This window comes from Oncorhynchus tshawytscha, unplaced genomic scaffold (assembly GCF_018296145.1).
Source record: "Oncorhynchus tshawytscha isolate Ot180627B unplaced genomic scaffold, Otsh_v2.0 Un_contig_2339_pilon_pilon, whole genome shotgun sequence".
NCBI lineage: Eukaryota > Metazoa > Chordata > Actinopteri > Salmoniformes > Salmonidae > Oncorhynchus > Oncorhynchus tshawytscha.
This window is the reverse complement of record NW_024609751.1, coordinates 282,246-308,765: the sequence shown is the minus strand read 5'-3', so window position 1 is coordinate 308,765 and position 26,520 is coordinate 282,246. Positions and strand designations below refer to the sequence as shown.

Here is a 26,520-nt window from a genome sequence, read left to right as displayed (position 1 = left end):
TGAAAACAGAGTACTGCAGGGTTATCATTGACTGATGCCACGTCCTCCCTCTAGTGGTGAAAACAGAGAACTGCAGGGTTATCATTGACTGATGACATGTCCTCCCTCTAGTGGTGAAAACAGAGTACTGCAGGGTTATCATTGACTGATGACACGTCCTCCCTCTAGTGGTGAAAACAGAGTACTGCAGGGTTATCATTGACTGATGACACGTCCTCCCTCTAGTGGCGAAAACAGAGTACTGCAGGGTTATCATTGACTGATGACACGTCCTCCCTCTAGTGGTGAAAACAGAGAACTGCAGGGTTATTATAGACTGATGACACGTCCTCCCTCTAGTGGTGAAAACAGAGAACTGCAGGGTTATCATAGACTGATGACATGTCCTCCCTCTAGTGGTGAAAACAGAGAACTGCATGGTTATTATAGACTGATGACACGTCCTCCCTCTAGTGGTGAAAACAGAGAACTGCAGGGTTATCATAGACTGATGACACGTCCTCCCTCTAGTGGTGAAAACAGAGAACTGCAGGGTTATCATTGACTGATGACACGTCCTCCCTCTAGTGGTGAAAACAGAGAACTGCAGGGTTATCATTGACTGATGCCCATAATGTCAGCTGTATAATCTGTATGATCACATTCATTATCTCTGTCATTAACATATTATTGAATGTATTATTTTGAAACATTTTAAATAGAAACCTCAGTGGAACGTGGAAAAAAAGACAACAGATATGAAAGTTTTGTTCATTTATTTGTCATAATATAACATTATTTTGCATGACTTTTTAGGTTAATTATTATTTTGAAGCAGATGTCTCGTTCACACTATTAAACACATCCTGGAGCTCAGGAAGGAGTTGTAGTCAGACAGGGAGAAGGTGAGTTTATTAAAGCCTACGTGGTTTAAATGAAAACATATTGTCAATATAACTCACAGGATCAGAACAACACATATGGTTCCCACTGTCTAAAACATCTGGGGAGAACAGTAGGACAGTAGAGGACATCCCAAAACATCTGGGGAGAACAGTAGAACAGTAGAACAGTAGAGGGAAACTAAAGGAAATGAAGGGCCAATAGGCTTTAGACCATTAAAAGAGGAGAGGACTTGTCTCTGCCTTATGGACACCAAGATGATAGCAAGATGAAGTTGGCCTGTTAAATAAACAAACACACTGTATTCAACCAATCAGGTCTTTGAGGGAACATGAACTCTCCATTTTCAACAAGGTCTTGAAAAGCCTCTTCATACTCCCCATATCTGCATCCCAGAACATCTTCTCAAACTGAGGATGGTCATCATCGTCACCATCATCATCATCACCACCGTCATCATCACCACCACCATCATCATGGTCATCGTCCTCATCAATGCTTCTCCTCATCATCCACATCATGTAATGGGGATCCCTCATCTCCTTCATCATGTCATGGTGACTCCTCATTTCCCTCATCTTGTCACGGATTCCCCTCATTACGTCATGGCGACTCCTCCTCATCATCATGGCTCCGTCACCATCAGCGTGGCTTCTCCTGGCATGGTCTGTAAACGCTGACAGATTGAACTTGAAGTGAACAGGAATGTCCTCAGGGTCGATGTGTTTAAAGAGTTGCCCTCCATCTGCATGTGTCAACAGGATCAGCATCTTCCTTCTCTTCTCCCATCTCTTCATTTCTTTACAATCTTCAGAGTCTAGATCCCTAAACTCAGCCGCATCGCACACAGAGCACAGAGCATTGACCCTGATCTGGGCCAAATCTATTGATTTACACTTGTCTTGTCTATCATAGATAATGGTGAGAGAGAAGGGGATCTGGAATCCATCCTGGTAATTGATTTCATATATCATTGTAGATACCTCGTCATCTTGGGGTAGCTTGAAGCGGAACCCATTCTCCCACTGAACTCCCAGGATGTAGTTAATCATCAGCTCCATTACCTGGTCTTTGTCTCCCACCAGATAGATTGTCCTCCTGGTCCTGGAACTCTGCTCTCCAAACCTGAGCCTGGCTACTTCATTCTCCGGCTGTATCGTTTCCATGGGGATCTCATAAACAGACGGCGAGCCAGAGTGCTTCAGTTCACTCTTTTCTTTTACACCGTCAGCCAATCGTGTTGTCTTTGAGAGAGTGGCGATGACGACTGGTGTGCTCCACTTGCTGATTCCAGCTTCACCACAGTTGTATCTGACTCTCACTGTGTACTTTGTGAGGGACTGCAGTCCAGCGATGATGCAGACGTTGTCTTTGGAAGTCCTCTTCATCCACTCTGCCTCCTCCTCACACTCCTCTGTGGGCACCTCTTTGTGTTCTACCACATAGTTCTGAATCTTGACCCCTTGTCCAATCACAGACGGTGTTGGACAGCATACCATGAGCTCAGTGGAGTAGGCTTTGATTTCAGGCTTACTGGGAGGGCAGGAAGGCAAGGTTTTGATGATGTCACTCACCTCGCTGTCTGGACCAAGGCCGGCTGAACACACGGCTCTGTATTTGAACTTGTACCCTGTACTGGGAAGCAGTCCAGACACTGTGTAGGCTGCATCAGATTCAGACGTCTTCTCGCTGCTCCATCCATCTTTCTCATCAATACAGTATTCTATCAGGTAGTGGGTGACGTCATGGGCTCCCCTATTAGGAGGGAGCAGCTCCAGTGTCACACTGTTGTGAGTTCTGTCACGTGCTGTTGGCTTCTCAGGTTTAGATGGAGGCTCCCAATGCTCGTTTCTTATGGATCCGTTCTCATAAAGGTAAATGCTGGCTCCTTCTTGTTCCTTGTTGGGAATGGAGGCCGAGAGGAAACGTGTTTGTGTGTCCTCTTTGTTAGCTTCGGCAAAATCTTTGAAAAGTCCAGCTTGCTTGTTCATGTCATCAAATACATTATCATAATGGTACCATCTTGTCAGATCAGGTTTAACTGGAAGTAAGGCTTGTGTGTTCTCAGAGCTTGGGGAATCCAAAGCTGACAGGACCGGGTCCTCACACCCCAGAGAGGTGAAAGTGAAACATACAACACGCTTCACCTTTGAGTTCAAAACCTCTTTGTCAAGTTCCTTCTTCGATGTGACTATCTTGGTGGAACACGTCTGACTGTAGTCCTCTGTAATCATGCTTAGGAATCGATCAACCACATTGATCTCTCTCTCAATGCGATCCAGACATTCACTGAGGATGTTGCTGTTGAAACGGAACTCTTGCTGCTTTTTCAAGAATTCGGACAACACCCTTTCTTCCTTTTCTCCCCCTCTAATAGACGGAAGGAGGTCTGCCAAAGTAGTCTTCAAATTCTCTGTCAAACACAGTTTTTTAAAGGTTTTTACTTTGGCATTAATTTCCTTGAAGTATTTTACAGGCTTGCTTCTCATTGCATCATTGCATCTCATCTCCAGCTCACTGAGGTCTTCCAGCGCAGTCTGCCATTGGTCAACTAAGCTTCCACTGATCTGACAAACCATCTGGGTGGCGGTGGGGTCCAATTCTTTTAACGGAAGTAGATTCACTTGCACAGGAACCCCCTCACCTACCTTCTGAGGCAAGGTTTTGTAGGTGTCCATGGCATCTTGAAAAGATACAGGATTGTTTTCCAGGAGAACGTCCCCATGGAATCTACAAGAGAACTTGTCAGTTGTAGTTTCAGAAGTGTTCTTCTTGTCTAAAGCAACCTCACCCCCAATAGAAACATAGGGAATGCTATTAAGCGTCACTTTAAAGCTTCCCTCAATGTCTTTACGGTCCTCGTCACTTGAGACCTCACGATCGAACACAAAGAAAGCATTTGCTCCATAAAGTATACCTGTGACCACATGTGTAGCTATGCCTTCCCTAAAAACCTCCTTGTACTTTATGTGTTCCTGCCCAAGGTGGTTCATGGACAGTTGAGTGTTTTTCTTAGTAATGGTGTACCAAAGTGTGACTCTCGCCTGATTCTGAGACTCTTTAACATCTTTCAAATACTTTGCTGATCCCTCCACCTTAACCAGCCCTGCCAAACAGCTTGTTTTGAGAGAGCCGTTTACATTTAACACGGAGTATTTGTCAGCTGTAGAATCAGATATGATGACTTTGAAGTCAGTGAAAGGCTCATCTGTTGTAATGATGTCCCTTCTGAGTGCTTCCTCGTCCCACAGCGTCAGGCCTGTAATCAGAGGAGACAAACCAAACACTAACAGTTATTTTATTGTGTGTGGGTATGACTGACTGACTGACTGAGTAGTGAGCAAGAGTGCTACCTGGAATGAGGTGATCATTGCGACAGTCATACAGCATTCCCAGGGAGAAGGGCCGTCCCAGTGCTGCTAGAGTCAAAGTTTGGTTTGAGCAAGGATCCATAGTAGGAAGTCACTGGTGGTCAGAATAAAACAAACAGCATAACATGATGAACCACTGGTGGTCAGAATAAAACAAACAGCATAACATGATGAACCTGATGCATGAATAATTTGATGCATCGCTGGTGGTCAGAATAAAACAAACAGCATAACATGATGAACCACTGGTGGTCAGAATAAAACAAACAGAATAACTTGATGCATCACTGGTGGTCAGAATAAAACAAACAGAATAACTTGATGCATCACTGGTGGTCAGAATAAAACAAACAGAATAACTTGATGCATCACTACTTGAGTTCAATCACCTCTTGAAAATATTGATATAAAATGAAAATTAAAAACAGTTGTCTATTGGCCACAATGTATCATGACATTAATCACTGTTTCCCTGGAATAAATCACTAAGGACTCATTCATTATCATGAAGTTAAGTGAATATAGTAGTGATCCTCGCTATATGAGCCATGTTACAATTCCCAACAAGTGAGTTAACCTCACTCAGGTAAAGGTCACTATTTTCACCTCCGGATGAAAAGCATGGCCAAAGTAAACTGCCAACTACTCAGGCCCAGAAGATAGGATTTGCATACAATTAGTAGGTTTGGGTAGAAAGCACTCCAAAGTTTCCAGAACTGTTAAAATAATGGCTGTAAGTATAACATAACTGATATGGCAGGCGAAAACCTGAGAAAAATCCATCCAGGAAGTAGGATTTTTTATGTTTGTAGTTTTCCATTGGCTGCCTATACGGATTCGATTGACTTATGACTCAAATTGCAGTTCCTATGGCTTCCACTAGATGTCAACAGTCTTTAGAAATTGTTTCAGGCTTGTATTCTGAGAAATGAGGGATGCGGTTTTGGATATAAAGAGGAACTTTATCGAACAAAATAAACATTTATTGAGTAAATGGGAGTCTTGTGAGTGCAACCAATGAAGATCATCAAAGGTAAGTGATACATTTTACTGCTATTTCTGACTTGTAATTGTTTGTAATGATTTGTCTGCTGGGCGCTGTCCTCAGCATGGTATGCTTTGGCCGTAAAAGCCTTTTTGAAATGTGACACAAGAAGAACTTCCTGATGCAACCCATCCCGTTAGCGGGATCATTTTCATCAACAACCGTTGAATTGCAGAGCGCCACATTCAAAAAAAAAATTACTACAAATATTTATATTCATGAAATCACAAGTGCAATATAGCAAAACACAGCTTAGCTTTTTGTTAATCCACCTGTCGTGTCAGATTTTGAAAATATGCTTTACAGCTAAAGCAATCCAAGCGTTCGTGTAAGTTTATTGATCACTAGACAAAACATTATGAACACCTAGCTTCAAAGTTGCTTGGTCACCAAAATCAGAAAATAAATCAAATTAATCGCTTACCTTTGATGATCTTCGGATGTTTTCACTCACGAGACTCCCAGTTACACAATAAATGTTCCTTTTGTTCCATAAATATTATTTTTATGTCCAAAATACCTCCATTTGTTTGGCGCGTTATGTTCAGAAATCCACAGGCTTGAGCGGTCACGACAACGCAGACAAAAATTCCAAATAGTATCCGTTATGTCCACAGAAACATGTCAAATGTTTTTTATAATCAATCCTCAGGTTGTTTTTAAAATATATAATCGATAATATATGAACCGCGACTGTCTCTTTTTCAGTAGGAGAGGGAGAGACAATGGCTGCCCCACTCTGTTGCGCAAGCAAAACTCATGCGAACACCCAGCTATCCACTGACGCGATGTTATCTTTCGCACTCATTTTTCAAAATAAAAGCCTGAAACTATGTCTAAAGACTGTTGACACCTTGAGGAATCGATAGGGAAAGGAATCTGGTTGATATCCCTTTAAATGGAGCGAAGGCAGACTATGGAACATGGAGCTTTCAAAATAGAAGCCACTTCCTGGTTTGATTTTCCTCAGGTTTTCGCCTGCAATATCAGTTCTGTTATACTCACAGACAATATTTTGACAGTTTTGGAAACTTTAGAGTGTTTTCCATCCTACTCCGTCAATTATATGCATATTCTAGCATCTGGTCCTGAGAAATAGGCCGTTTACTCTGGGCACGTTATTTGTCCAAACATAAAAATAGTGCCCGCTAGCTGAAAGAGGTTCATCTTTAAACCGATGTATAACACTTTTATAATGAGTATTTCTGTTTTTGTTTTTGTTTTTTGTTTTGTTTTGTTTTCTGCAATTTCACTGGATGTTGGCCAGGTGGGACGTTGTATTCATGATGCAGCTCGGCTTTTATTATGAAGTAATGAAAAGTCTATTTCACTGGATGTTGGCCAGGTGGGACGTTGTATTCATGATGCAGCTCGGCTTTTATTATGAAGTAATGAAAAGTCTATTTCACTCACATGCTCCGGTATTTGTGAAATATGATTGGCCAAAATATTTCCACGACAGGGCCAACCCTCCTACCACGCCCTCACCAGCACCACAAGCCACGCAGTCAGCCTGAAAACACGCCCCTTTGAAAATGAACACAGGCTGACTTCATTACGCTCATTAACTAAAACTAAGCACAGAAATTGCTGATTAGGCCACACTGCTGAACCTCCAGGTGCCCAACCTTCTGGGAAATATATTCAACATACTTCAACATACTTCCTTCAAGACTGTTGGAAAAGCATTCCAGGTGAAGATGGTTGAGAGAATGCCAAGAGTGTGTAAAGCTGTCATCAAGGCAAAGGGTGGCTATTTGAATAATCTAAAAATGTAAATATATTTTGATGTGTTTAACAATTATTTTGGATACTCCATGATTCCATGTGTGTTTTTTTCATAGTTTTGATGTCTTCACTATTATTATACAATGTAGAATGATTTTAGTGTGATTCGATGTTCCAAAACAACTCTACTGCTGCCAACACACTGACTCAACTCCAGCCACTTTAATAATGGGAATTGATGGGAAATGATGTAAAATATATTTTTATTTATTTTACCTTTATTTAACTAGGCAAGTCAGTTAAGAACAAATTCTTATTTTCAATCACTAGCCACTTTAAACAATGCTACCTTATATAATGTTTACATACCCTACATTATTCATCTCATATGTATACGTAGATACTGTACTCTATATCATCGACTGCATCCTTATGTAATACATGTATCACTAGCCACTTTAACTATGCCACTTTGTTTACATACTCATCTCATATGTATATACTGTACTCGATACCATCTACTGTATCTTGCCTATGCTGCTCTGTACCATCACTCATTCATATATCTTTATGTACATATTCTTTATCCCCTTACACTGTGTATAAGACAGTAGTTTTGGAATTGTTAGTTAGATTACTTGTTCGTTATTACTGCATTGTCGGAACTAGAAGCACAAGCATTTCGCTACACTCGCATTAACATCTGCTAACCATGTGTATGTGACAAATAAATTTGATTTGATTTGATTTGCAGAGGGACAAGAGAAAACAAGTTCTGTTCATAAAAATGAAAGTGCTGAAAACATGTTGCCATGGAGAACAAGCTAGGTACAGCCGCCTAGTGCTAACATGTTGCCATGGAGAACCAGCTAGGTACAGCCGCCTAGCGCTAACATGTTGCCATGGAGAACAAGCTAGGTACAGCCGCCTAGCGCTAACATGTTGCCATGGAGAACAAGCTAGGTACAGCCGCCTAGCGCTAACATGTTGCCATGGAGAACAAGCTAGGTACAGCCGCCTACCGCTAACATGTTGCCATGGAGAACAAGCTAGGTATAGCCGCCTAGCGCTAACATGTTGCCATGGAGAACAAGCTAGGTACAGCCGCCTAGCGCTAACATGTTGCCACGGAGAACAAGCTAGGTAAGCCGCCTAGCGCTAACATGTTGCCATGGAGAACAAGCTAGATACAGCCGCCTAGCGCTAGCATGTTGCCATGGAGAACAAGCTAGGTACAGCCGCCTAGCGCTAACATGTTGCCATGGAGAACAAGCTAGGTACAGCCGCCTAGTTGCCATGGAGAACAAGCTAGGTACAGCCGCCTAGCGCTAACATGTTGCCATGGAGAACAAGCTAGGTACAGCCGCCTAAACATGTTGCCATGGAGAACAAGCTAGGTACAGCCGCCTATAGCATGTTGCCATGGAGAACAAGCTGGTACAGCCGCCTAGCGCTAACATGTTGCCATGGAGAACAAGCTAGGTACAGCCGCCTAGCGCCAGCAAAAAAACATTACGACGTTAGAGTCAAAGAATTTACATAATATCGTTAAAGATAATATTGTGATGTGTAACCATGTATATAATATCATTAAAGATAATATTGTGATGTGTAACCATGTATATAATATCATTAAAGATAATATTGTGATGTGTAACCATGTATATAATATCATTAAAGATAATATTGTGATGTGTAACCATGTATATAATATCATATTGTGATGTGTAACCATATAATATCATTAAAGATAATATTGTGATCATTAAAGATAAAGATAATATTGTGATGTGTAACCATGTATATAATATCATTAAAGATAATATTGTGATGTGTAACCATGTATATAATATCATTAAAGATAATATTGTGATGTGTAACCATGTATATAATATCAGTAAAGATAATATTGTGATGTGTAACCATGTATATAATATCAGTAAAGATAATATTGTGAATTGTATTTCTGTTTTCATTCTTCTTTCAGGCAGCCGAGGGCAGAGAGTCAGCACAGGATGCCCACTCGATAAAGACGCTCCCGAAGGGCACAGTGGAGCCCTCGATCACTCGACAACTAGCGTTTGAGATCGACTCAATTGACTCGTGAACAAACGTATCGAGTGATCAAGTGATAATGTTCTGTTTGATACAAACTTAACACCTTTTCTGGTCCTCATTTTGACTACAGAAGGTAGAAAACCCCTGTTTCTCAAGTAGACACTGGTACGGTCCTGGAGATAACGAATATGAGGTTAGAAAGGATCCATTTGGTCTTACCTCTGCTCCAGTTTTGCCTCCGTTCTGCAGTCGGTAGAATAGAGAAGGTGAGAGAGAGGAGAGGTGGGTTCAGGTCTTATATTGGAACAGCCTAGCAGTCTCCACCCACCTCACCCCTGAGACCCCTGAGAGAGAGAGAGAGAGAGAGAGAGAGAGAGCGAGGGAGAGAGTGAGAGAGAGAGTGAGGGAGCGAGAGAGAGAGAGAGTGAGGGAGCGAGAGACAGAGTGAGGGAGAGAGAGTGAGGAGAGAGAGAGGGAGAGAGAGAGAGAGAGAGAGAGAGAGAGGTGGGTTCAGGTCTTATAGTGGAACAGCCCAGCAGACTCCACCCACCTCACCCCTGAGAGAGAGAGAGAGAGAGAGAGAGAGAGAGAGAGAGAGAGAGAGAGAGACAGAGAGTGAGAGAGAGAGTGAGTGAGAGAGAGACAGAGTGAGGGAGAGAGAGAGGGTTCAGGTCTTATAGTGGAACAGCCCAGCAGACTCCACCCACCTCACCCTGAGAGAGAGAGAGAGAGAGAGAGAGAGAGAGAGAGAGAGAGAGAGAGAGAGAGAGAGAGAGAGAGAGAGAGACACAGAGGAGAGACAGGAGGTATGTTCAGGTCTTATAGTGGAACAGCCCAGCATTCTCCTCCCATCTCACCGAGGCTAGAGGAGAGAATAGAAATATGGACCTTGTAGCTGTGGTAAGGGCATGGAATCAGCTGAAGGAGAGGCAGGTTGATGACCTCAGAGTGTAAATCAGCTGAAGGAAAGGCAGGTTGATGACCTCAGAGTGTAAATCAGCTGAAGGAAAGGCAGGTTGATGACCTCAGAGTGTAAATCAGCTGAAGGAAAGGCAGGTTGATGACCTCAGAGTGTAAATCAGCTGAAGGAAAGGCAGGTTGATGACCTCAGAGTGTAAATCAGCTGAAGGAAAGGCAGGTTGATGACCTCAGAGTGTAAATCAGCTGAAGGAAAGGCAGGTTGATGACCTCAGAGTGTAAATCAGCTGAAGGAAAGGCAGGTTGATGACCTCAGAGTGTAAATCAGCTGAAGGAAAGGCAGGTTGATGACCTGGTGATCCAAAGGTCAAACAGACATATGATACAAACGATACAAGTAGAGATCCTAAATATATAGGATGGGTAACAACCCAGAAGGCTGTTCTATCACCCTCCCTCTGGAGCTCAACAGGTAATAACCCAGAAGGCTGTTCTATCTGAACACCCTCCCTCTGGAGCTCAACAGGTAATAACCTATCACCCTCCCTCTGGAGCTACAGGTAACAACCCAGAAGGTTGTTCTATCACCCTCCCTCTGGAGCTCAACAGGTAACCCCAGAAGGCTGTTCCACCCTCCCTCTGGAGCTCAACAGGTAATAACCCAGAAGGCTGTTCTATCACCCTCCCTCTGGAGCTCAACAGGTAATAACCCAGAAGGCTGTTCTATCACCCTCCCTCTGGAGCTCAACAGGTAATAACCCAGAAGGCTGTTCTATCCCTCTGGAGCTCAACAGGTAATAACCTATCTCCCTCTGGAGCTCAACAGGTAATAACCCAGAAGGCTGTTCTATCTGATCACCCTCCCTCTGGAGCTCAACAGTAATAACCCAGAAGGCTGTTCTATCACCCTCCCTCTGGAGCTCAACAGGTAACCCCAGTAGGCTGTTCTATCACCCTCCCTCTGGAGCTCAACAGGTAATAACCCAGAAGGCTGTTCTATCACCCTCCCCCTGGAGCTCAACAGGTAACAACCCAGAAGGTTGTTCTATCCGAACACCCTCCCTCTGGAGCTCAACAGGTAATAACCCAGAAGGCTGTTCTATCACCCTCCCTCTGGAGCTCAACAGGTAATAACCCAGAAGGCTGTTCTATCTGAACACCCTCCCTCTGGAGCTCAACAGGTAATAACCCAGAAGGCTGTTCTATCACCCTCCCTCTGGAGCTCAACAGGTAATAACCCAGAAGGCTGTTCTATCACCCTCCCTCTGGAGCTCAACAGGTAATAACCCAGAAGGCTGTTCTATCACCCTCCCTCTGGAGCTCAACAGGTAATAACTGTTCTATCTGAACATCCTCCCTCTGGAGCTCAACAGGTAATAACCCAGAAGGCTGTTCTATCCGAACACCCTCCCCTTGATAAACCAATTGGAATCTGTCTAACAGGAGTGCAATCAGATTGGCTGACATAATAAGCACTTAACCCCCCAGGGCGGAACAATTACCCAATTTGGCAAGTATAACCAATTAACTGGTTCTACACTGTAAAAGGCCATTTCCACATCCATTTGGTACATTCACCTTAATCACACTTAATGATATTTCAACACCACGGAACCATCATTTTCTCTTTTTAAATGTTCTTCTGACTCCAAAGCGTGGAGCAGGAAGCCACGTGGCACTAAGCGCACTGAGGCACGCCGGCTCCTAATGACGGAGACGTGGGACGCAGACACACAGGAAACATGGAACAAAGGAAACCGGACATTGAATTAAATAAACAGAACTTCTACCTGATGAGTCTTGCGAACGTTCATGTGCACTATAAACATCGCGCTCAGAGCAGGGGAGGAAATAGTTGGTTATAAAATGATGAAACACTGTGGCCCCATCCGAGGACACCCCCGGACAGGGCCAAACAGGAAGGATATAACCCCACCCACTTTGCCAAAGCACAGCCCCCACACCACTAGAGGGATATCTTCAACCACCAACTTACCATCCTGAGACAAGGCCGAGTATAGCCCACAAAGATCTCCGCCACAGTGTCTCCTGACCCCTCCTGTCTCAGCCTCCAGTATTTAGCCTCCAGCTGCAGTCGTTTATGTGTCGGGGGGCTAGGGTCAGTTTGTTATATCTGGAGTACTTCTCCTGTCCTATCCGGTGTCCTGTGTGAATTTAAGTATGCTCTCTCTAATTCTCTCTTTCTCTCTTTCTTTCTCTCTCTCGGAGGACCTGAGCCCTAGGACCATGCCTCAGGACTACCTGACATGATGACTGCTTGCTGTCCCCAGTCCACCTGGACGTGCTGCTACTCCAGTTTGAACTGTTCTGCCTGTGATTATTATTATTTGACCATGCAGGTAATTTATGAACATTTGAACATCTTGGCCATGATCTGTTATAATCTCCACCCGGCACAGCCAGAAGAGGACTGGCCACCCCACATAGCCTGGTTCCTCTCTAGGTTTCTTCCTAAGTTTGGGCCTTTCTAGGGAGTTTTTCCTAGCCACTGTGCTTCTACACCTGCATTGCTTGCTGTTTGGGGTTTTAGGCTGGGTTTCTGTACAGCACTTTGAGATATCAGCTGATGTACGAAGGGCTATATAAATACATTTGATTTGATTTGAGTAAAAAAAATAGAACTACCTTATTTACATAAGTATTCAGACCCTTTGCTGTGAGTTCAGGTACTTCCTGTTTCCATTGATCATCCTTGAGATGTTTCTTCAACTTGATTGGAGTCCACCTGTGGTAAATTCAATTGATTGCAAATGATCTGGAAAGGCACAAACCTGTCTATATAAGGTCCCACAATTGACAGTGCATGACAGAGCAAAAACCAAGCCATGAGGTTGAAGGAATTGTCCGTAGAGCTAAGAGACAGGATTGTGTCGAGGCACAGATCTGGGGAAGGGTACCAACAAATTTCTGCAGCATTGAAGGTCCCCAAGAACACAGTGGCCTCCATCATTCTGAAATAGAAGACGTTTGGAACCACCAAGACTCTTCACAGAGCTGGCTACCTGGACAAACTGAGCAATCAGGGAGGTGACCAAGAACCTGATGGTCACTCTGACAGAGCTCCAGAGTTCCTCTGTGGAGATGGGTGTCACGAATCCCGTTTCCTGAGTCTGTTTTTTGCGTGTTCTGCGTTTTTTCTGTGTTCTGTCCTGGAGTGTTTTTTCCGGCGTCCTGGAACGCACCCTGTCTGGTTGCCGGGCAATGTAGCCAGTTGGGAGTTCTGATTACCCGCACCTGTATCCCATCAGCTATCTGCACACCTGGTCCTGATCATCATCTCTCCTCTTCATAAGCCCGGACCTGACATCCATTCCCTGCCGGATCGTTAGCCATGAACAGTATGTTGTGCCATAGTATCAGCCTCAAGTTGGATAGAATTTGTTTTGTTGTTTTTTTACGTATTGCTTGCCTTAAACTTACCTCCGTTTGTTCTGTCTTCAGTTACTCACCCGGATCATTTACCCCATTCCCGCCTGGTCGTCGGAGGATTCCGCTTCCCCATTGGATCCACCTATTTACTCCCATCAACTCACCACCGCTGCCCGCTACGCCACCTGGATATATCTACCCATTCACATTCACTTGTAAATAAATACTCACCTTCTTCCTACTCTCCTTGTCCTGGTCTGCTTCTGGGTTCGATTTTGAAGAAACGTGACAATGGGAGAACCTTCCAGAAGGACAACCATCTCTACAGCACTCCACCAATCAGACCTTTATGGTAGAGTGGCTGGACGGAAGCCACTCCTCAGTAAAAGGCACATGACTGCCCGCATGGAGTTTGCCAAAAGGCACCTAAAATGGTTTGACAAGATTTTCTGGTCTGTTGAAACCAAGATTGAACTCTTTGGCCCGAATGTAAAGCTTTACTTTTGGAGGAAACCTGGCACCATCCCTACGGTGAAGCATGGTGGTGGCAGCATCGTGCTGTGGGGATGTTTTTCAGCAGCAGGGAGACTAGTCAGGATCGAGGGAAAGATGAACAGAGCAAAGTACAGAAAGATCCTTGATGTAAACCTGCTCCAGAGCACTCAGGACCTCAGACCCTAAACACACAGCCAAGACAACGCAGGAGTGGCTTCGGGACAAGTCTCTGAATGTCCTTGAGTGGCCCAGCCAGAGCCCGGACTTGAACCCGATCGAACATCTCTGGAGAGACCTGAAAATAGCTGAGCAGCAACGCTCCCCATCCAACGTGGCAGAGCTTGAGAGGATCTGCAAAGAACAATGGGAGAAACTCCCAAAATACAGGTGTGCCAAGCTTGTAGCATCAAACCCAAGAAGACACAAGACTGTTATCGCTGCCAAAGGTGCTTCAACAAAGTACTGAGTAAAGGGTCTGAATACTTTTGTAAAATGTGATATTTCAAGAACATTGACGTGCAAAAATGTCTATAAATCTGTTTTTGTTTTGTCATTATGGGATATTAATGGTATCAATTTTAGAATAAAGCTGTTATGTAACAAATGGTGGGAAAAGTCAAGGGGTCTGAATACTTTCTGAATGCACTGTATGAGGCTTCATTTGTCATTACTTTATAATAAATGTTGTGATTTTTCTACACTTTGACATTTCAGAGAATTTTGTGTCGAAAATAAATGACAATTCAATACATTTTACCCCCACTTTGTAACATAACAAAATGTGGGAAAAGTCAAGGGGTGTGAATACTTTCTGAAGGCACTGTACTGTCTACACTTTGTAACCGTTAGCAATGATGCTAATGCTGCTGCTAATTATGCTGATGATGATGCTAATTATGCTGATGATGATGCTAATGCTGCTGATGCTGCTGCTGCTAAATCAAATCAAATCAAATTTTATTTGTCACATACACATGGTTAGCAGATGTTAATGCGAGTGTAGCGAAATGCTTGTGCTTCTAGTTCCGACAATGCAGTAATAACGAGCAAGTACTCTAACTAACAATTCCAAAACTACTGTCATACACAGTGTAAGGGGATAAAGAATATGTACATAAGGATATATGAATGAGTGATGGTACAGAGCAGCATAGGCAAGATACAGTAGATGATATCGAGTACAGTATATACATATGAGATAAGTATGTAAACCAAGTGGCATAGTTAAAGTGGCTAGTGATACATGTATTACATAAGGATGCAGTCGATGATATAGAGTACAGTATCAACGTATGCATATGAGATGAACAATGTAGGGTAAGTAACATTATATAAGGTAGCATTGTTTAAAGTGGCTAGTGATATATTTACATCATTTCCCATCGATTCCCATGATTAAAGTGGCTGGAGTAGAGTCAGTGTCATTGACAGTGTGTTGGCAGTAGCCACTCAATGTTAGTGGTGGCTGTTTAACAGTCTGATGGCCTTGAGATAGAAGCTGTTTTTCAGTCTCTCGGTCCCAGCTTTGATGCACCTGTACTGACCTCGCCTTCTGGATGGCAGCGGGGTGAACAGGCAGTGGCTCGGGTGGTTGATGTCCTTGATGATCTTTATGGCCTTCCTGTAGCATCGGGTGGTGTAGGTGTCCTGGAGGGCAGGTAGTTTGCCCCCGGTGATGCGTTGTGCAGACCTCACTACCCTCTGGAGAGCCTTACGGTTGAGGGCGGTGCAGTTGCCATACCAGGCGGTGATACAGCCCGCCAGGATGCTCTCGATTGTGCATCTGTAGAAGTTTGTGAGTGCTTTTGGTGACAAGCCGAATTTCTTCAGCCTCCTGAGGTTGAAGAGGCGCTGCTGCGCCTTCCTCACGATGCTGTCTGTGTGAGTGGACCAATTCAGTTTGTCTGTGATGTGTATGCCGAGGAACTTAAAACTTGCTACCCTCTCCACTACTGTTCCATCGATGTGGATGGGGGTGTTCCCTCTGCTGTTTCCTGAAGTCCACAATCATCTCCTTAGTTTTGTTGACGTTGAGTGTGAGGTTATTTTCCTGACACCACACTCCGAGGGCCCTCACCTCCTCCCTGTAGGCCGTCTCGTCGTTGTTGGTAATCAAGCCTACCACTGTTGTGTCGTCCGCAAACTTGATGATTGAGTTGGAGGCGTGCATGGCCACGCAGTCGTGGGTGAACAGGGAGTACAGGAGAGGGCTCAGAACGCACCCTTGTGGGGCCCCAGTGTTGAGGATCAGCGGGGAGGAGATGTTGTTGCCTACCCTCACCACCTGGGGGCGGCCCGTCAGGAAGTCCAGTACCCAGTTGCACAGGGCGGGGTCGAGACCCAGGGTCTCGAGCTTGATGACGAGCTTGGAGGGTACTATGGTGTTGAATGCCGAGCTGTAGTCGATGAACAGCATTCTCACATAGGTATTCCTCTTGTCCAGATGGGTTAGGGCAGTGTGCAGTGTGGTTGAGATTGCATCGTCTGTGGACCTATTTGGGCGGTAAGCAAATTGGAGTGGGTCAAGGGTGTCAGGTAGGGTGGAGGTGATATGGTCCTTGACTAGTCTCTCAAAGCACTTCATGATGACGGATGTGAGTGCTACGGGGCGGTAGTCGTTTAGCTCAGTTACCTTAGCTTTCTTGGGAACAGGAACAATGGTGGCCCTCTTGAAGCATGTGGGAACAGCAGACTGGTATAGGGATTGATTGAATATGTCCGTAAACACACCGGCCAGCTGGTCTGCGCATGCTCTGAGGGCGCGGCTGGGGATGCCGTCTGGGCCTGCAGCCTTGCGAGGGTTAACACGTCTAAATGTCTTACTCACTTCGGCTGCAGTGAAGGAGAGACCGCATGTTTCCGTTGCAGGCCGTGTCAGTGGCACTGTATTGTCCTCAAAGCGGGCAAAAAAGTTATTTAGTCTGCCTGGGAGCAAGACATCCTGGTCCGTGACTGGGCTGGGTTTCTTCCTGTAGTCCGTGATTGACTGTAGACCCTGCCACATACCTCTTGTGTCTGAGCCGTTGAATTGAGATTCTACTTTGTCTCTGTACTGGCGCTTAGCTTGTTTGATAGCCTTGCGGAGGGAATAGCTGCACTGTTTGTATTCAGCCATGTTACCAGACATGCTGCTGCTTCTAATTATGCTGATGATGATGCTAATGCTGATGATGCCAATGATGCTGATGCTAATGCTCCTGATGCTAATTATGCTCATGATGCTAATGCTGGTGATGCCAATTATGCTAATGCTGCTGCTGATGATGCTGCTGATGCTAATGCTGCTGATGCTAATTATGCTGATGATGATACTAATGCTGATGATGCTAATGATACTGATGCTAATGATGCTGATGATTCTGTGGGAAAAGTCAAGGGGTTTGAAGTACTGTAGTACTGCTGGTGGGGACTGTGTGACAGAGGAGACTGGGGAGGAGAGGACGGCTCAAAATAATGAACAGTGTTTAAACTACTGTCCATAATCCAGTCACCTCATAGAGAGAACAGTGTTTAAACTACTGTCCATAATCCAGTCACCTCATAGAGAGAACAGTGTTTAAACTACTGTCCATAATCCAGTCACCTCATAGAGAGAACAGTGTTTAAACTACTGTCCATAATCCAGTCACCTCATAGAGAGAACAGTGTTTAAACTACTGTCCATAATCCAGTCACCTCATAGAGAGAACAGTGTTTAAACTACTGTCCATAATCCAGTCACCTCATAGAGAGAACAGTGTTTAAACTACTGTCCATAATCCAGTCACCTCATAGAGAGAACAGTGTTTAAACTACTGTCCATAATCCAGTCACCTCATAGAGAGAACAGTGTTTAAACTACTGTCCATAATCCAGTCACCTCATAGAGAGAACAGTGTTTAAACTACTGTCCATAATCCAGTCACCTCATAGAGAGAACAGTGTTTAAACTACAACAAACCAGTATAGAAACAGAGGCCAGGTGGCTTTGACCAACAACAAACCAGTATGGAAACAGAGGCCAGGTGGTTTTGACCAACAACAAACCAGTATGGAAACAGAGGTCAGATGGCTTTGACCAACAACAAACCAGTATGGAACAGAGGCCAGATGGCTTTGCCCAACAACAAACTGGTATGGAAACAGAGGCCAGGTGGTTTTGACCAACAACAAACCAGTATGGAAACAGAGGCCAGATGGCTTTGCCCAACAACAAACCAGTATGGAAACAGAGGCCAGGTGGCTTTGCCCAACAACAAACTGGTATGGAAACAGAGGCCAGATGGCCTCAACAAGTTGAAGCAATACAATGTTCAGGGTGTACAGCTCCACCTCCGTTCTGTTACACTCAGACTTCTAGATGGTCAGGGAGGAAGTGAAAGGACTCCTCATTAACCAACGTTACTTTCCCAGGGAAATGTTCAGGGTGTACAGCTCCACCTCCGTTCTGTTACACTCAGACTTCTAGATGGTCAGGGAGGAAGTGAATGGACTCCTCATTAACCAACGTTACTTTCCCAGGGAAATGTTCAGGGTGTACAGCTCCTCCTCCGTTCTGTTACACTCAGACTTCTAGATGGTCAGGGAGGAAGTGAATGGACTCCTCATTAACCAACGTTACTTTCCCAGGGAAATGTTCAGGGTGTACAGCTCCTCCTCCGTTCTGTTACACTCAGACTTCTAGATGGTCAGGGAGGAAGTGAATGGACTCCTCATTAACCAACGTTACTTTCCCAGGGAAATGTTCAGGGTGTACAGCTCCTCCTCCGTTCTGTTACACTCAGACTTCTAGATGGTCAGGGAGGAAGTGAATGGACTCCTCATTAACCAACGTTACTTTCCCAGGGAAATGTTCAGGGTGTACAGCTCCTCCTCCGTTCTGTTACACTCAGACTTCTAGATGGTCAGGGAGGAAGTGAATGGACTCCTCATTAACCAACGTTACTTTCCCAGGGAAATGTTCAGGGTGTACAGCTCCATCTCCGTTCTGTTACACTCAGACTTCTAGATGGTCAGGGAGGAAGTGAATGGACTCCTCATTAACCAACGTTACTTTCCCAGGGAAATGTTCAGGGTGTACAGCTCCATCTCCGTTCTGTTACACTCAGACTTCTAGATGGTCAGGGAGGAAGTGAAAGGACTCCTCATTAACCAACGTTACTTTCCCAGGGAAATGTTCAGGGTGTACAGCTCCATCTCCGTTCTGTTACACTCAGACTTCTAGATGGTCAAGGGAAATACATGCAGATGAGAATAAAGACTTTGTGCCAGTGTTTCTGTCTTTTCACAATAGATTTGAGTCCTATGGTAAAGGTTGGCCTAATGGTCAGTCCTGCTAATGGGTCATTACCCTATCTAGCCTAATGGTCAGTCCTGCTAATGCAAATTATGCTAGCCTAATGGTCTGTCTTGCTAATGGGTCATTACCCTATCTAGCCTAATGGTCAGTCCTGCTAATGCAAATTATGCTAGCCTAATGGTCTGTCTTGCTAATGGGTCATTATCCTATCTAGCCTAATGGTCAGTCTTGCGAATGGAAATTATCCTAGCCTAATGCATGCCTTTAAATCTCTCTGAGGTGTGAGGTCATCAACAGGCATAAACTCTGTGTTGTTTCCCTGAGGTGTGAGGTCATCAACAGGCATAAACTCTGTGTTGTTTCCCCTGAGGTGTGAGGTTATCAACAGGCATAAACTCTGTGTTGTTTCCCTGAGGTGTGAGGTCATCAACAGGCATAAACTCTGTGTTGTTTCCCTGAGGTGTGAGGTCATCAACAGGCATAAACTCTGTGTTGTTTCCTGGTGCGCCACCCGACAACAGTATCCAGCGCCTTCAGAAAGTATTCAAGCCACTTGATTGATCCACATTTTGTTTTTACAGCCTGAATTCAAAATGGATTAAATCATTTTTTATTTCTCAGTAAACAATACCCCATAATGACAAAGTGAAAACATAAATAGAAATGTTTTCAAATTTATTGAAATGAAATACAGAAATATATGAGTTGCATAAGTAATCCACCCTAGTGGTTAAGAGTGTTGGGCCAGTAACTGAAAGGTTGCTAGATTAGATCCCCAGAGCTGACAAGGTAAAAAATCTGTCGTTCTGCCCCTGAACAAGGCAGTTAACCCACTGTTCCTAGACTGTCATTGTAAATAAGAATTTGTTCTTAACTGACTTGCCTTGTTACTTAAAGGTTACATAAAGGTTAAATAAAGGTTAGATAAAGGTTAAATAAATAAAAGTATTCACATAGTTTGTAGAAACACCTTTGACGGCGATTACAGCAGTCAGTTGTCTTGGGTATCAGCATAAAGGTTAAATAAAGCAGTCAGTTGTCTTGGGTATCAGCATAAAGGTTCAATAAAGCAGTCAGTTGTCTTGGGTATCAGCATAAAGGTTCAATAAAGCAGTCAGTTGTCTTGGGTATCAGCATAAAGGTTCAATAAAGCAGTCAGTTGTCTTGGGTATCAGCATAAAGGTTCAATAAAGCAGTCAGTTGTCTTGGGTATCAGCATAAAGGTTAAATAAAGCAGTCAGTTGTCTTGGGTATCAGCATAAAGGTTCAATAAAGCAGTCAGTTGTCTTGGGTATCAGCATAAAGGTTCAATAAAGCAGTCAGTTGTCTTGGGTATCAGCATAAAGGTTCAATAAAGCAGTCAGTTGTCTTGGGTATCAGCATTTGGGGAGTTTCTTCCTGGCAGATTTTAAGTTAGATGGGGAGTGGCGATGAACAGCAATCTTCAAGTCTTTCCACAGATTTTCAATGGGATTCAAGTCTGGGCTTTGGCTGGACCACTCAAGGACTTTCACATTGTTGATATGAAGCCATTCCAGTATTGCTTAGAATGAATGGCGCCGGCGAGGCCTGCTCTTTTGTCAGGTTTTTTTGTAACTTGTTTTTTTACTTATTTTGTACATAAATGTTGCCGTTACTGTCTCTTATGACCGAAAATAACTTCTAGACATCAGAACACTCACCTCGAAATGGAAGAAGCGTTTTCCTTTAACGAGTCCGACACACAGGATATACTGCTTTCCCAGGAACAGGCCCAAATCCCTGTCATTTGCACAAAGAAAAGATGGAGAAGGGCGGAGGTCAGGCTGCCTTCTGAGAATTCGTAGGCAATCGAGTAAACCCCCACTGCCATCTGTTCAAGCTGCCCAGTGACACGAGCCTACAAGACGAGCTAAATTACTTCTATGCTCGCTTCAAGGCATGTAACACTGAAACATGCATGAGAGCATCAGCTGTTCTGGACGACTGTGTGATCACGCTCTCCGTAGCCGATGTGTAAGACCTTTAAACAGGACAACATTCAGTCGCAGGTCCAGACGGATTACCAGGACGTGTACTCCGAGCATGCGCTGACCAACTGACAAGTGTCTTCACTGACATTTTCACCCTGTCCCTGTCTGAGTCTGTAATACCAACATGTTTGAAGCAGACCACCATAGTCCCTGTGCCCAAGAACACTAAGGAAACCTGCCTAAATGACTACCAACCCATAGCACTCACGTCTGTAGCCATGAAGTGCTTTGAAAGGCTGGCCATGGCTCACATCAACACCATCATCCCATAAACCCTAGACCCACTCCAATTTGCATACCGCCCTAACAGATCTACAGATGATGCAATCTCTATTGCACTCCCCACTGCCCTTTCCCACCTGGACAAAAGGAACACCTATGTGAGAATGCTGTTCATTGACTACAGCTCAGCGTTCAACACCATAGTGCCCTCAAAGCTCATCAATAAGCTAACGACCCTGGGACTAAAACCTCCCTCTGCAACTGGATCCTGGATTTCCTGACGGGCCACCCCCAGGTGGTAAGGGTAGGTAACGACACATCCACTGCACTGATCCTCAACACAGGGGTCCCTCAGTCCCCTCCTGTACTACCTGTTCACTCATGACTGCACGTCCAAACATGACTCCAACACCATCATTAAGTTTGCCGATGACACAACAATGGTAGACCCGATCACCGACAACGATGAAACAGCCTACAGGGAGGAGGTCAGAGACCTGGTGATGCCAGGACAACAACCTCTCCCTCAACGATGAGACGGCCTATAGGGAGGAGGTCAGAGACCTGGTGGTACCAGGACAACAACCTCTCCCTCAACGATGAGACGGCCTATAGGGAGGAGGTCAGAGTCCTGGAGGTGCCAGGATAACAACCTCTCCCTCAACGATGAGACGGCCTATAGGGAGGAGGTCAGAGACCTGGCCGTGTGGTGCCAGGACAACAACCTCTCCCTCAACGATGAGACGGCCTATAGGGAGGAGGTCAGAGACCTGGCCGTGTGGTGCCAGGACAACAACCTCTCCCTCAACGATGAGACGGCCTACAGGGAGGAGGTCAGAGACCTGGTGTTGCCAGGACAACAACCTCTCCCTCACCGATGAGACGGCCTATAGGGGAGAGGTCAGAGACCTGGTGTTGCCAGGACAACAACCTCTCCCACAACAAGCACAAGTCTTTCACATACATTTAAAAAACTTCAAGTGTCTTCTTCAATCTTCTCAGGAGTGGCTTCCGTCTTGCCACTCTCCCATAAAGCCCAGATTGGTGATTCTATAGAGACTTGTGCTTCTGGTAGGCTCTCCCATCTCAGCCAAAGAACTCTGTAGTTCTGTCAGAGTGGTAATTGGGTTCTTGGTTACCTCCCAAGGTCCAAGGTCCTTCTTGCCCGGTTGCTCAGATTGGTCTGGACGGCCAGCCTCTAGGCAGAGTCTGGATAGTTCCATGTTTTTTATGTCATTTCCCAATAATGGAGTCCACTGTGCCTTCGGAAAATGTTCAACACTCTAGAAATCGTTTTATACTGTTCTCCAGATATACATTTATATCTCAGAGATCAAGAGACAGGGAATTCATGGAACTTCACCTCGGATAAAAAACACACCTTATGGAACAGCGGGCACTGTGAAGCAACACAAACATAGGCACAGACACATGCATACACACACATACACACACACATGATAACATATGGATTTAGTACTGTAGATAATAATGTAGATATGTGGTAGTGGTGGAGTAGGGGCCTGAGGGCACACAGTGTGTTGTAGATATGTGGTAGTGGTGGAGTAGGGGCCTGAGGGCACATAGTGTGTTGTAGATATGTGGTAGTGGTGGAGTAGGGGCCTGAGGGCACACAGTGTGTTGTAGATATGTGGTAGTGGTGGAGTAGGGGACTGAGGGCACACAGTGTGTTGTAGATATGTGGTCGTGGTGGAGCAGGGGCCTGAGGGCACACAGTGTGTTGTAGATATGTGGTAGTGGTGGAGTAACCTAAAGGCAGACAGTGTGTTGTAGATATGTGGTAGTGGTGGAGTAGGGGCCTGAGGGCACACAGTGTGTTGTAGATATGTGGTAGTGGTGGAGTAGGGGACTGAGGGGACACAATGTGTTGTAGATATGTGGTAGTGGTGGAGTAGGGGCCTGAGGGCACACAGTGTGTTGTAGATATGTGGTAGTGGTGGAGTAGGTGCCTGAGGGCACACAGTGTGTTGTAGATATGTGGTTGTGGTGGAATAGGGGACTGAGGGCACACAGTGTGTTGTAGATATGTGGTAGTGGTGGAGTAGGGGCCTGAGGGCACACAGTGTGTTGTAGATATGTGGTAGTGGTGGAGTAGGGGCCTGAGGGCACACAGTGTGTTGTAGATATGTGGTAGTGGTGGAGTAGGGGCCTGAGGGCACACAGTGTGTTGTAGATATGTGGTTGTGGTGGAATAGGGGACTGAGGGCACACAGTGTGTTGTAGATATGTGGTAGTGGTGGAGTAGGGGACTGAGGGCACACAGTGTGTTGTAGATATGTGGTCGTGGTGGAATAGGGGACTGAGGGCACACAGTGTGTTTTAGATATGTGGTAGTGGTGGAGTAGGGGCCTGAGGGCACACAGTGTGTTGTAGATATGTGGTCTTTGTGGATTAGGGGACTGATGCACACAGTGTGTTGTAGATATGTGGTAGTGGTGGAGTAGGGGACTGAGGGCACAGGGCACACAGTGTGTTGTAGATATGTGGTCGTGGTGGAATAGGGGACTGAGGGCACACAGTGTGTTGTAGATATGTGGTAGTGGTGGAGTAGGGGCATGAGGGCACACAGTGTGTTGTAGATATGTGGTAGTGGTGGAGGAGGGGCCTGAGGGCACACAGTGGGTTGTAGATATGTGGTAGTGGTGGAGTAGGGGACTGAGGGCACACAGTGTGTTGTAGATATGTGGTAGTGGTGGAGTAGGGGCCTGAGGGCACACAGTGTGTTGTAGATATGTGGTAGTGGTGGAGTAGGGGACTGAGGGCACACAGTGTGTTGTAGATATGTGGTAGTGGTGGAGTAGGGGCCTGAGGGCACACAGTGGGTTGTAGATATGTGGTAGTGGTGGAGTAGGGGCCTGAGGGCACACAGTGTGTTTTAGATATGTGGTAGTGGTGGAGTAGGGGCCTGAGGGCACACAGTGTGTTGTAGATATGTGGTAGTGGTGGAGTAGGGGCCTGAGGGCACACAGTGTGTTGTAGATATGTGGTAGTGGTGGAGTAGGGGCCTGAGGGCACACAGTGTGTTGTAAACCCCAGGAAGAGTAGCTGCTGCCTTGGCAGGAACTAATGGGGATCCATAATAAACCCCAGGAAGAGTAGCTGCTGCCTTGGCAGGCACTAATGGGGATCCATAATAAACCCCAGGAAGAGTAGCTGCTGCCTTGGCAGGAACTAATGGGGATCCATAATAAACCCCAGGAAGAGTAGCTGCTGCCTTGGCAGGCACTAATGGGGATCCATAATAAACCCCAGGAAGAGTAGCTGCTGCTTTGGCAGGCACTAATGGGGATCCATAATAAACCCCAGGAAGAGTAGCTGCTGCCTTGGCAGGCACAAATGGGGATCCATAATAAACCCCAGGAAGAGTAGCTGCTGCTTTGGCAGGCACTAATGGGGATCCATAATAAACCCCAGGAAGAGTAGCTGCTGCTTTGGCAGGCACTAATGGGGATCCATAATAAACCCCAGGAAGAGTAGCTGCTGCCTTGGCAGGAACTAATGGGGATCCATAATAAACTCCAGGAAGAGTAGCTGCTGCCTTGGCAGGCACAAATGGGGATCCATAATAAACTCCAGGAAGAGTAGCTGCTGCCTTGGCAGGCACTAATGGGGATCCATAATAAACCCCAGGAAGAGTAGCTGCTGCTTTGGCAGGCACTAATGGGGATCCATAATAAACCCCAGGAAGAGTAGCTGCTGCTTTGGCAGGCACTAATGGGGATCCATAATAAACCCCAGGAAGAGTAGCTGCTGCCTTGGCAGGCACAAATGGGGATCCATAATAAACCCCAGGAAGAGTAGCTGCTGCTTTGGCAGGCACTAATGGGGATCCATAATAAACCCCAGGAAGAGTAGCTGCTGCTTTGGCAGGCACTAATGGGGATCCATAATAAACCCCAGGAAGAGTAGCTGCTGCTTTGGCAGGCACTAATGGGGATCCATAATAAACCCCAGGAAGAGTAGCTGCTGCTTTGGCAGGCACTAATGGGGATCCATAATAAACTCCAGGAAGAGTAGCTGCTGCCTTGGCAGGCACTAATGGGGATCCATAATAAACCCCAGGAAGAGTAGCTGCTGCTTTGGCAGGCACTAATGGGGATCCATAATAAACCCCAGGAAGAGTAGCTGCTGCTTTGGCAGGCACTAATGGGGATCCATAATAAACTCCAGGAAGAGTAGCTGCTGCCTTGGCAGGCACAAATGGGGATCCATAATAAACTCCAGGAAGAGTAGCTGCTGCCTTGGCAGGCACTAATGGGGATCCATAATAAACCCCAGGAAGAGTAGCTGCTGCTTTGGCAGGCACTAATGGGGATCCATAATAAACCCCAGGAAGAGTAGCTGCTGCTTTGGCAGGCACTAATGGGGATCCATATAATAAACCCCAGGAAGAGTAGCTGCTGCTTTGGCAGGCACTAATGGGGATCCATAATAAACCCCAGGAAGAGTAGCTGCTGCTTTGGCAGGCACTAATGGGGATCCATAATAAACCCCAGGAAGAGTAGCTGCTGCTTTGGCAGGCACTAATGGGGATCCATAATAAACTCCAGGAAGAGTAGCTGCTGCCTTGGCAGGAACTAATGGGGATCCATAATAAACTCCAGGAAGAGTAGCTGCTGCCTTGGCAGGCACAAATGGGGATCCATAATAAACTCCAGGAAGAGTAGCTGCTGCCTTGACAGGAAGTAATGGGGATCCATAATAAACCCCAGGAAGAGTAGCTGCTGCCTTGGCAGGCACAAATGGGGATCCATAATAAACCCCAGGAAGAGTAGCTGCTGCTTTGGCAGGCACTAATGGGGATCCATAATAAACCCCAGGAAGAGTAGCTGCTGCTTTGGCAGGCACTAATGGGGATCCATAATAAACCCCAGGAAGAGTAGCTGCTGCTTTGGCAGGCACTAATGGGGATCCATAATAAACCCCAGGAAGAGTAGCTGCTGCTTTGGCAGGCACTAATGGGGATCCATAATAAACCCCAGGAAGAGTAGCTGCTGCTTTGGCAGGCACTAATGGGGATCCATAATAAACCCCAGGAAGATTAGCTGCTGCTTTGGCAGGCACTAATGGGGATCCATAATAAACCCCAGGAAGAGTAGC

General features: G+C 45.5%; 1 protein-coding gene across 1 annotated transcript; it reads right to left on the bottom strand.

Annotated features, from left to right (window-relative positions):
• Positions 1-759: 759 nt before the first annotated feature.
• Positions 760-4,384, bottom strand: LOC112242236 (cytolytic toxin-beta-like). Its single transcript, XM_024410186.2, has 2 exons — positions 4,236-4,384; positions 760-4,141 (listed from the first exon to the last, which is right to left on the bottom strand). The coding sequence occupies exons 1-2, from the start codon at positions 4,333-4,335 to the stop codon at positions 1,188-1,190; spliced, it is 3,054 nt and encodes a 1,017-aa protein (XP_024265954.2). The 5' UTR covers positions 4,336-4,384; the 3' UTR covers positions 760-1,187.
• Between the last annotated feature and the right edge of the window lie 22,136 nt (positions 4,385-26,520).

Excerpts from the sequence above, each read along its gene's own strand:
- LOC112242236 (XM_024410186.2), bottom strand. The coding sequence starts at position 4,335 with ATGGATCCTTGCTCAAACCAAACTTTGACTCTAGCAGCACTGGGACGG. Across the intron at positions 4,142-4,235 it reads CAATGATCACCTCATTCCAG|GCCTGACGCTGTGGGACGAG; the intron begins GTAGCACTCTTG and ends CTCTGATTACAG.